Source organism: Macrosteles quadrilineatus, unplaced genomic scaffold (genome assembly GCF_028750875.1).
Source record: "Macrosteles quadrilineatus isolate MER2022 unplaced genomic scaffold, UCM_ALF_1.0 Scaffold_3__2_contigs__length_128488019, whole genome shotgun sequence".
Lineage (NCBI taxonomy): Eukaryota > Metazoa > Arthropoda > Insecta > Hemiptera > Cicadellidae > Macrosteles > Macrosteles quadrilineatus.
Genome location: NW_026542596.1, coordinates 125,021,635 through 125,034,078, shown reverse-complemented (window position 1 = coordinate 125,034,078; position 12,444 = coordinate 125,021,635). Strand labels below are relative to the sequence as shown.

Below are 12,444 nucleotides of genomic sequence, written 5' to 3'. Positions count from 1 at the left end.
GCCGTCACTTCGTGCTGCGGCAATCAACAGCCAATACAACAACTGGACGACCAGCAACAGAGCCCCGGGCCCCGGGTAATTGGAGTGTGCGCAGCCACACAGGAATGTCGATGGGAACCCTGCGGTTTCACTTTCGGACCTCAATGGGTTTGTATGGAGTTCTAGGTTCGGTTGCAAGGTCGCGTCATGTATCAGAGGGATTTGAGGATGTGTGAGGATGACAGAAGACTGAGGTGTTTTATATAGTTGGATAGTGCGATGGGCCTCGCTATCAAGAAGAGTCTACAAAGAGTTCGAGAAAGATTCTAGAGAGCCGAAAGGTTGATTCTAGAGAGAAACTTATCGTCCACCTCAGGGGTAGGAAGTTAGAGCTGGCTGTAGAAAGGGGAATCTGGGAGAACTTCGAATGAGGATCATAGGCCGTGCGAGTGCTTTCAATCGGAAGCTCTTAGAAACCTAACAATTACCAGCATCGTACTACCCTCGGGAAAATAAGGTCAGATATATCATTAAATCCTCTCCTCGTCGTTAATAACCTATATCCTCATTAGCCTTCCATGGCTAAAGTAATAGGGGTTGATAGGGCCCAACGTCCCTTTTCGTTTTCCCATCCACCAAAACATCATTCGGCTTTCATCTGGAGCTTAAGACAGCCTGAACCTGACAGCCTGGTGGTGTTAATGTAGTCAATAAACAAAACTCTTTGAGGTAAATACGCATAGTGCTAAATATACGCACCTGAACCTTAATTGATAGAAAACATTGTATCTTCACAGTGATTTAAGTTCTTCCAAAACAACTAGTTAAACAATGTAACATTTCCCAGCAATACAGTATAAGTACAGTACTACTACTACATTAAAGTGACAAAAATACGCAAACAATACAAATACACAGAGAAATATAGGACAGAGTGGTACACTAAGCCGTTTACTGAAACTGAAAGACATCGCTCAATGTTTCCTCAAGCAGTAAAGCCCAGACAAGCGTCACAAGTGCTTCTCCGGCCATTACCGGGTAAGCGTCATAAAGCTGCAGACTTGTAGAGGATAAGCGGTCTTGAGTTGTGGCTCAAGTTAGGTAACTTGTAAACTTATACTACAGTAGGGACTGCTAAGTTCAAACGATAACCATTGACATTTCGTTGCAAGTTCAACGTATCAAGTCGCCTTTTGCATTCGTAGAAAAATGCTGTTTTTGCTTCATTTAATCAGTTGAGGTGCTTAAGGTGGTTTAGAATGTCTTCACTAATCTTCCTCGTTGATATTATATTGGTTTAATAAGATTTTATGAAACCTACACACCAGTTTGTTATTTTAGTGTAAGTGCGTCGTGAATTATATGGCAGCCTTGTTAAAGGTCAGCTGGGTTGATTCCTAGTGTATATGTTGGAAGGGAAAGATACCTGTATAATGTACACTAATGTACTTATCAATAATATACTAAGTCGTAAGTAGGTTTTTAGACTTATGTTTAATGATTGGGTATACAAGTGTCTTTAATGGATCTAAAAACTCAATGCTTGTAACCTTAGACGTTACCATTGACAACGACAATGTTGTACTTCTATCAACATTACGATATTCAAATGAAAATCTCCATGATGATTGAAGTGACAGCTGAAAAATCTGTTATGCTCTGAAGTTTACACACGACAAAAACTACATCTCCGCCCACAAAACTGATTACAAAAGAAAAGACTCAGTGAAACGGAAGAGTCACGACTCCAGAAGGTGCGGAGTCATCCAAATACATTGACGTCCTGAGGGTCTGTCTGAAGGAGAGGACGGGTCTGAAGGATGAGCATTGACTGAAGGAGAGCTGCTTTAGAACCATCTGCGACACTTCACACTCTCTGCCACTATTGTAATGTTTATGAAACTCGAGTACTTCAAGTGACGAAAAGTGTTGTTTGTTAAAACATGGAACATTGAAACTTCAACTAATCTTGATTCAAGGTGCTGAAAACAACGTGATGAATAAGTGAATAAAAGAACTTTTCACGAAACTTGCTCAGGAAATCAAAGTGTGTTTCCAAGTAAGAACGTGAAAATACGCTAAAAAATGAAAATATGAGAACAGCCTATTGTAGTTAGAATTAAAATCGTTGAGATTAGTCGACAGACGTCGTCAGCTAGATACAAAAATAGTCCACAGAGAAAATCTTTTTTGACATATAACACCACCATAGGGTACATTTCACGTAAACTTACGTAAAGTACCAACTCAGAACCTCCCATAAACCGTGAGCAAACAGCCGGCTCACGATATATCTTCGGCTCGTTTAGCATAATCGATTAAATCTGCATTCCCGGGTGGCGGTGGCGGGTCCGACTTAGCATACAATGCCATCGCCCCTGGCTGTTTATCCGGGGTCTAGAGGTCCAGGACCAGGGAGGATGTGGTGCTACGTCACGACATGAGTGGGCGACGACGCGACTGTGTCTAGCTAGAGGTCCAGAGGACCAGAGAGGATGAGGTGACGTGACGACACGACTGAGGGTCTAGAGGTCCAGGACCAGAGGGGATGAGGTGCTACGTCACGACACGAGTGGGCGACGACGCGACTGAGTGTAGAGCCACTCAAGAGTAGACGATGTCCAGGATAAACACTAAAAGATGACACACATAACCTCAAGTGTTGGATTTGAATTGGAAGGAATATAGCTTGAATATAAGTTTTGCTTGGTACATTCTGGTTATAGGCCTAAAGGTTAGAATGTTAATATTGCTACTTTGCATCACGCTGTTGAGAACGTTTGGACTCTCACTTGAGAATGAGACGATGTCTAGGGTTGTAGAATGACTACTCAACTGTTGGATTTTGAGGAAGATACGTTGAATGTAGTGCATTCGTTTGGCAACTTTTGGATCTAAAGGCGAGGATACAATAAACTTTACTTTCAAAACACGTTGCTGAATTTGAAGTTTGTACTGTATAATTCAGCTCCGATAGAATTCACTTTGTTCGACATTCAAGGCAACTAAAGAACGATTTATTCGAAATATTTAAATGGTGCTAGGAAAGGAGTTAAAAGATACCTAAAATATGAGCTTAAAACTATGTTATAAAAATAATTAGGAAAGTATACGTTATTAATACATATAATATATGCAGAAATGGGATTTGCTAGCAGAAAAAGTGGCATTTGATTGAAGAAAAAATAGCAGAAAGGTTTCTATCTAAATGCTCAAAATTAAAATGAAGCTAGGAAAGGAGTAAAGAAAGATACATACGTGAGCTTATAATAAACTCATTCATAAGGTTAACATAGTGAGAAAGCTGTAAAAAATATTTACATGAGCCAGAGCAAAAGAGTTACATTTGACAACAGCGAAAATATCAGGACATTTGTCACCTTAACTTGGGAAATTTTTAGGTGTGAGGTGCAAGTGATAACATAAGTGGAAAACTGATATCAATGTATGCGATTTTACGAAGAGAATTAAATTATCAATGTTTGTGCCAACACTTAGGTTAATAACACCGATAAAAAATGATATTAACTCTTTTACAGGTTACATCGAAGAAATCTATTATCTAGGGGGTACCCGATACCCAACTATATCAAACCATATCCCTACGAAACCTATCTACCACATTGCATCCTCAATGATAAACCCAACACATGAGCAGAGTTCATTCAAGACAGCCAAATTGTCACAGTTCAATTGTGTTGATAACACTGATTACACGGTTTTGGCGGGAAGGTGAGAGGAGTTTGCCGCGTTTTGTGTGTTATCTGCGGTGTTATCAGCTGTCAACGCATCAGTAGCGCGGTAAACACAGCTTCACTCAACAAACAAGATAAGTCGCTGTCTACCGCGGTAACACACCTGGGATTACCGTGTAATGTAACACCATTGTGTAACAGATGGTAATGAACCCGGCACTCGTGGAGGGAATTAAAAACGTGCTGCTATTCATTAGTATTTCTAATAGGCTATGTGTAGAACTATGTGGGAAACTGGAAACGATTAGCGAAATACGAAATTATGTCCAATTACCAAAGAAATTTATCACAGGAACGGTGAAGTGACAAAGAGAACAAGACGCTGGTTTTAGGTTTTAAAATTCCGAAGCAGGGAACTATGAACCAATGTTACGTTAAAGTATGGAAAGTAATTTTTCCAATTAGAAAAAATAATCGCAAAAAATGAGCAGGTACCAATCTATATATATAAAATCCAATGTATGTTTGTATGTTTGTATATTTGTATGTTTGTATATTTGTATGTTTGTCCTTTATGGACTCCAAAACCGCTCGACAGATTGTAATGAAACTTTCAGGCATTATTAAGCATTATTCAAGGATGGTTTGTGTGAAGTTTGGTGCAGATCCGTCAATAGGGCTCCGCCCCAGTGGCTCTGGAGTTTCCCATGTTAACCTTATGAGTACTCATATTTAAATGGAATTAAAGAATCTTAACAGCTGGTGCAACTAAACAATTTGATTCTGTGATGTTCAATAGCATTAAAAAGTTAATAGGTTTACCAACAGGGTGCAGCACTATATTTATTTTTAATTTATGAGAACAGTTAATTTGCAACCAAAAGGTGAGTGAGCGTAGCGAACGAACTTCAACCTGGAGGCGAGTTAGCGTAGCGAACGAGCTAACCTGAAGGCAAGTGAGCGCAGCGAACGAGCTCCAACCTAAAGGTGAGTGGGCGTAGCGAACGAACTTCAACCTGGAGGCGAGTTAGCGTAGCGAACGAGCTAACCTGAAGGCAAGTGAGCGCAGCGAACGAGCTCCAACCTAAAGGTGAGTGGGCGTAGCGAACGAACTTCAACCAGGACGTGATTGAGCCATGCGAACGAGCTCATCTTGAAAATGAACGAGCATGTGACATAAAACCACAATAGGACAGGACGACGTCTGTCGGGCCAGCTAGTAAGGTATAAAAGGGAAAAAACGTCTACTGTGCAATTAAAATTTTTAGCTTTTGCTGCTCAGACAAAAAATATCGTATTGGGTGAAAATTCACAATGCTTGGTTCATGTTTCTATGTGAATTCTCTTTCTCAAACTCTATGTTTTAAAGTTTGAGTACCGGTGTATTAAGAAAAATAGATTAGTTCATCAATAACTAAAAAAAACCTTAAATCATTGTTAACTTATTAAATACCACATTTTCCTTGAATTGTCTTACATAATGCTGGGGGGAAATTTAAAAAAAAAACCATTAATATGGTTACGTCCACCCTAATCAGTTGAAAATCCGCTTATCAATGTTAGACTGATCTTATCAACGGTTATACTGAGCATGGAAGTTAACACATGAATAGCGTGTCGTGTTACTATGTTACAACGTTGCAACACGCTGTTGTATAACAGTCTGTATAACAGCGGTCAGTCATTGTAACAACGCCGCACGGGAACTGGGAACGTAAATAAACCCTACACTATTATTGGATGGCTAAATAGAATGCGAGTCTATTTTTAGTCCTTCGTAGTTTATTGCGTTCTGTTCTAAGTACTTATTTATAATATCACATAGAGTTATGCCATTGTACAGCTGATTTACTTTTGGTTTCGGATGGCTCTAATTCGTTCTAGTTCCTGTTTGTCTTTGGGAATAGGTGTCGAGTTATAATCGTTGGTTGCAGGCTATATCACCTCCAACGCAATAATTACCCGTACAGTGATATCTTATCCCGCAATACAATTGTTATTGCATCTCGAATAGCCGTAGAACAATATAAGTAATAAACGGTTGTAGACTTTACAACGCGCTGAGTGAGTCTACTCCAGTCCAGTCCGCTCCAGACGTCGTTGCTGACGCGTTTACGACATCGTTCCCTCAAACAGCTGATTAAAATACACGCGGCCTCGTTTATTGATTGTAAATCTCAGAATACATAAAGTCCGGGAACAATCGGTTCGAGGAACTGCTCTTGCTGTACAGATGATTTCTTACGACTTGTGTCTGTACTGTGGAATTTTGTTTAGCTTTGTGTCCAACATGTACGTGATTTCATTGCAAACTGGGATATTTCTCGTGTTTATAGTAGGAGTAGATTGCTTCAAAGCTACACCACTGTTGTCTTTTAATAAGAAAATGTATTTTTTTCTAAACGACGTTCGCTATTGTTCTGATCCAAAATCACATTCAATAGCCTACAATAATTATTATAATCAAGGAGTCAAAACCAATGGATTAATTTTACATCTCTGCTTAACCTCAATTTTTGTCTCGGTAAAATCAAAATAAGTAAATGGTCACACAATATTTACAGATAGGTAGTAAAAGTTTGTAGCCTAATCAAAATATTTATTTTACTTAGTCTTTCAAAGGTTGAGCGCTCAAGTTGATACTATTTTCATAAAAAAATCCAGGTCTTTTTACGCTTAATATGATCTAAACTTTTGTTATCAGCTTTTCCTTTGTAATTTAATCATTTTTCAAGAGGCTTCCTAGAACGTTTCCCACGACTACTCATGTAGCAAGCAACTGCTGAGTGCTGGTCAGCGTGCAGGTTTCTATGAAATACAACTTGCAAGTGAAGTAGCTAGAACTGTACCGAGGCTACCGTGTCTTATCAGGAACTAGGCTGTGCTATCAGCACGTATATCAGCTGACGTTATACTTGCTGACCCTTTGGTCTGGACTGCAGGAAACTGAGTGCTACTACTGCATTACGGGAAGTGAACTTGACACTACTTTATCTACCCCTACTATTCTAAGTAGTGAAGTGAGGTAGTCGTGTTGCAACGAGTTTAATCTTAGACGATCAAGATGCAAAACTTTTCTAGACAGTGTGTGTGTATCAGTTTTTTGTTACCATACATTTTTTAATTTTAGTTAAACACAAATGTATAACTTTTTATCCAGGTATTTACCACCTGTATTATCCATAAACAATCACGAATTATTAGAAATATACTAGTATAGGCTAATAGGTTCCAAAATTGTCGAAAAACACGGTTTACTTGCTATACCATTGCAACTGTTATAAAATCGTCTTTCGCAATGTAGGCAAAATACAATCGTATAGTTTTAAATAATAGTATTTTGGCATTACACGTTTTAGAAGATGTATGGCAATGCCTAAAAGCTATTACAAATACCTAAATTTGTTGGAGCCATTAATAAAATTACAGTACATGAAAATATAGACCTAATAAATCAACGCCTGTCTCGAAAGTAAGTTGTTTCAGCTGTTCCGAGAGCTGAATAGAAAAAAATGATTTTTTTACTGCATTATTTGGATTCTATATCAAATACATTTTAAAATACAATGAGATTTATAAAAGTAAAGTTGCAAAAAAAATTTGTATCTACGGTCTCGTAATTATGTCTCAGATATTTAACCAAATAAGTGAAAATGATAATTCACAACCTTTCGAGATAAAAATCAAATAGAAACGAATTTACTTGACATAAAGGGACCTATGAAAGCTCAGAGGCCTCAGTTGCAATTGAAATCTGTTATCTGGTAGGAGAGGAAACACAAGTGACAAGAATCGTATAGAACATCACCGCCAACTGACAACAACGAGTTGTGTGAAGGACATCTACACAATGTAGAGCTTGGAGAAGATATCATATCCTACAGTCACTCTCATAGTCCAGGACTTTATCATGAGGTAACCACGTGTAGGTATTGCTCCTAAGTAAAGTGTCGAGTTGTCGAGTAAGAACTGTGCTAAATGCGTCATTCATCGTTGGATGAATAATTTTGTTTGTTGGAATCTGGTTTGAACATGCATATGCTCAAAGATGGGGATGCCACTAGGTGCGTATTTTAACCCAAATAAGAGTGAAGGATGAGTGGCACGATCTTGTAGTCTTGTGACTTAAGGCCGACATATTCCTTATACACAGCTGTTAATTAATAGCCCATACAGCCAATGGCAACTAAGGGACCTACAGTGTATAGTGGAATCCAAACCAAATTTTTCCTTGTCATTAACGAATTGGATAGGACATAGAACTGACTTAAATTTTACCAATTACAACACAATTGGCAACATTTAAAAACAATGAATGACGCTATTATTTGTTTTTTAAAGATTAATAGCCTTCTAAAGTGCCGAAAAAAACAATAGGTAGTTTGGAATTTTTAGAAAAGGTTTCTAATTTTCTTCAGATGAAATATGAATAACAATTTTACAACATGCTAGGTAGGTTTATAATTTTGTTATAACTTATCATACACGCTAACAAACGCTTAATCAGACGCGCTTACTTCGATATTAATGGTTGTATCTATTACATACAATTATTGTTAATCACATTACCCTATGTTGATTAACATCTCAATCAAGCACCGATCTAATGAACGTAGACTGCTGGGAAAACACCGTAATAGAGCTGTAAGGCTTAAATTAGTGCATAACGGTGGCTCTTGCGGAAATTAGAAATTTGCAAGGTGCAAGGATAAATTAACGTAAAGTTAATTTAACGCATTACATCCTTTGAGAACTGTGCTGTATTGGTTTTTAAATGTCAGTTGCCTTAATAGTGCAGGAAGTGTCAAAAAACACGTTTTCGAGCAAAAGTTTCCAATAGAATTACTGTAGGTTAATTCTAACAGTGTTGAATATACTCTATATTACCACAGCTACATATGACCAGCGAATAGCGATACAAATCAAACTTTTACAAGACAACTCCAACTCAAACGAAGAAACAACGAACGATCAACGATCAGACAAATCGTTAACGATACGCTGTCGTTGCCGGTCTAAATTGTGAACTTGTTTATGCTAACGAACTAGATAAAAAATATTTGAACACGTCTTCGATCCATTAATTAAAGGAAAGGAAGCTGCAGGTAGTTAGGGGTAGATTTATAGGCCCGGGTCCAATCGTCGGTTTACAAATCCTAGTTTTGGAATCGTGAAATTCAGTAAGATAGTCAGAAACATTATTGTAGTTTCCAAACGACGTAACCGCACAAAATGTGTAACAACGGGGAATTTGTAAGAAACACTGGGGGCGCGTGTATGATTCATGGCTACAATACCTGCGTGGATTCCAAATGAGATACTTAGTTACGAGGGACGTACGGTATTGTATGTCCGGGGAAAGAATTTATTTCGTTTATAACAAATTTCGGGCTTTGAATGTGTTTTATGAATGTAATTTTTAAAAAGAACTGGGGTAAGATGAAAAACAATTATCGTGTATGTTGTGGTGATAAACTTGCTAAACGTACAGTACTATCAACTTCTACTGTTTTATCGTCTATGGGTTATCAAGAGGTGAAATGTTAAATCATTTAAGCTTACGTACCGTGTGTATGGTCAACATTCAAACTATATAAAAACTACAAAGTGACAAAAATTCCGAAAAATGTAGCATTCGAATTCAACCTACATTAAATAATGGTAAATGTGTACTTGGTAAATGTGTCAAAATAAAACTATAAACCAATATTTAAAATCCATTTTAGGGCTTCAGAACGAGATTCAACAGTGTTTAAGACAAGGGTCTCCATTCTTGAAATTATCTAACCCGAATTTCGTCTCTCATAGTTCTACTTCTAGCCTAGATCGTCGGCCTCGCGCAGTCTCTGATGATATCACGTCAAGGTCAAGGCCACTAACGATAGATGAACTGATAACAGTCGGCGCCGTAGCAGTGGGGGGTTTGTCTCTACCTGGACCTGGACCTCACCCTTCGTCCATCAGGACCTCGGGGCTGCTAAACCTTAAACCAACAACGGAAACGTTTATCTCCTGCTGCCAACCCGAAAATGCCTTTCTCGGAAACGACGTTCCGTACCTGTCGGATTTTGACAGGAGGCTATTCTGGGGAAGTGCCAAATGGCTTTGTTTTCTTTCCATTCAGCGATTTTAAGTGATGATTTTTGAGGCTTACAAAAATACTTAGCTATATTTGTTCTTCGGAAATACCTCTTTCTGTCAGTTAAGAAATTATTTTTTGTTCGTTCCCCGAGTGCCTGTATTTTGCCCATTTAGGAGAACTCTGTTGCTATAATATAATATGAGCATTGTGTTTTGACTATACGTGTATAAATGGTCTTAGGTAAGATCAAGCTGATTTTAGCCAGTTATAAACCTACACAGATCATATAATAATTTCACTCTGCATCCATTTACGTCCAATATAGTACGTCATAGATTTAGCGCAGTGTTTTAGCCCATTACATTTAGGCTACATGAACGATTGAAGTGGGCCTAATATTTTTCGTCTGGTGTTTTGTGTTAACTGGAGCGGAATATCACTCAGTGATTTACCCTTTTACAAAAAATAAACCAACTATCAACCAGGTTAATTTAATTTCTGCGTTGTTTCTACTACACAAACGAATAAACTATAAACTAGTCTACGTTTTGTCATATCTAGTGGTACAACTCAGTGTTTTATACTTAAATTAAGAAGAAACCGACTATAGGCCCATGTTCACCGGCTAAACTCGCTTCCACCGCACAGTGGGACAGCGACAAACAAAGGGACAATGATTAACGTTTAGGCTAGCTGGTGGGAAAGATGCATTCATTTCTGGCTCGCTTAGTCTAAACAAAGCAGTGCTGCTGACGGTCTTTAGAGGGTGTCGTGGTAGTCACCATAGCTCTGACAGACGTAGAGCGAGAGGGGAGTAGATGTACTGTACGGAGATGTAGAACAGCGAAACAGCTGATCGAATGTGTGAGGAGAAATAAGAAATAGAGTTAAAAACTACCGCACCGAATACACGCGATTCGCAAACAAATACTTGTACTGTTTACTAAATATGTACTGTATCATCTGTTATGTTTATTGTTTACGTATCAATAAACACGAACAGCAACAAGATTACGTTCAGAAGAAAAGAATAGGCTACAGAATAGAACTGCACGAAAACCTTTATTGATTAACAATCAGCTGTTTCCCATTTGTAAGAGAAATCAGCAAGCTGACAAACTCTTGCCAACCTACCACAGTATGGCCTTGACTAGAAAGTAAATTATGCTCGTTGGAATTAACAGTCCCAAGACCATAACTAACTCATGAACGCTACCCCGTGTTTAGCATACTATGTGCTCACTCGGAGCTCGCCTACGCGACTGGCATGGGTTAACGCGGCTATTTATGTTCAACAAGGCGTCTTGAATTATGAATGACTTAAGTGGCGCTAAATCACAAGGTAACGTTTGGTAAATACTAATTCAATGCTGATTTGAAGCCGGTTAAGGTGCAAATAACGGTGTAACGAGAATTAAGTAAAGTGTGTAGTGGTTGGATGTTAAAAATGGTGATGTATCACACTTTATAGCTTAAATTTCACAGAGAATGATCATATCATAGTTTACTTTGATTGGTATGTTAGAGGTGAAAACAATGTCAAGTCTATTATATTGAGGATTAGGATATACACTAATTTAGAGTTACCCTATAGGACGGTAGGTACCAACAATCGTTAGCAATAGGCTAACTTGAATACGATTGATATTCAATTAATATTTTAAGAGTATTTGGGAGCATTGACATTTCTATAAGGTAACAGTAACATTTAATAGTAGAAATATATACCTAAGAATATAAAATTTGTGTTCGGACGTTTACCTGTCGCCGGCAAGGAATCATCGTCTAATTAAATGTACTAAATAAAGCAGGAAGAATGTAAAAGTTGTTAAATAATAACTTACTAAGTAAGCTAGGTACTTATAGAACATTAATTGGCTATAATAATTAAACAGAAGTGAATCCTGAAACGAAATGTAATTGGGAAACTACTGTTTGAAGGGAATTGTTGTTAAATAGCTTATACTGTTATCATCTTACACATACATAATGGTAAAGATGTTCCCGGCTATTACAACTGATACACAAAATACAAGGAGTGCGAAAAAAACTTAGTTTCCGATTAAACTTAAAGAATAACTACAAGAATAACAAACAAGATAACTTACCTAATAATCTTCGTACTTCAATCTGATTCAGGTACAAGTTGAGGTTAGCACAACACTGATTCAACGTGCAAGCAAAGTAAACCAAAAGGAACGTGGATGTAAACAAGGATTTGAATTTAGCCATCGCGCTACTAGGCCGAAAAGAGAGGTTAAAACACAAGTGAGGTTACGCCCCTGAAATCGCGCTTGGAGACGGATTCAAGACATCTACACTGTAAATAAAGTCACATCAATACATATCAAGACACACTTCAGTCACTGTAAGTACGTATACATCGGCTAAGACACATAATTTACAATATGTTCACAGAAAACAAAATCCGACAGACGAACGACCGTCCCGTGCCGAACGCAAACACCACTCTGTTCTCGTTCTCGTAACAAGTTCGTGTTTCGTTCTCAACAAGGCGAAATGGCGCGGGAGTGGGGGGCAGTGGGGAGCCGAGCGTAGCCGGAACCGCCCGATCAGACCCGACCATCAATAATGTTTTTATGCCTTCTCGCAGCCTCCCAAACGAGGTGGTTAGCAGGGTTCTCCATAAATCAAACGTAAAGGCGTACAATGCCAATTGATTTCGAT

General features: G+C 38.3%; 1 protein-coding gene across 2 annotated transcripts in view; it reads right to left on the bottom strand.

Moving 5' to 3' along the window:
- LOC128990875 (tyrosine-protein kinase Dnt-like) overlaps positions 1–12,215 on the bottom strand; it is a 93,225-nt gene extending 81,010 nt beyond the window's left edge. For both annotated transcript variants that reach the window (XM_054413503.1, XM_054413504.1), the window contains exon 1: positions 11,865–12,215. In XM_054413503.1, the coding sequence (XP_054269478.1) occupies positions 11,865–11,988 (124 nt within the window). In that variant the 5' untranslated portion in view covers positions 11,989–12,215. The remainder of the gene's footprint in view (positions 1–11,864) is intronic.
- Between the last annotated feature and the right edge of the window lie 229 nt (positions 12,216–12,444).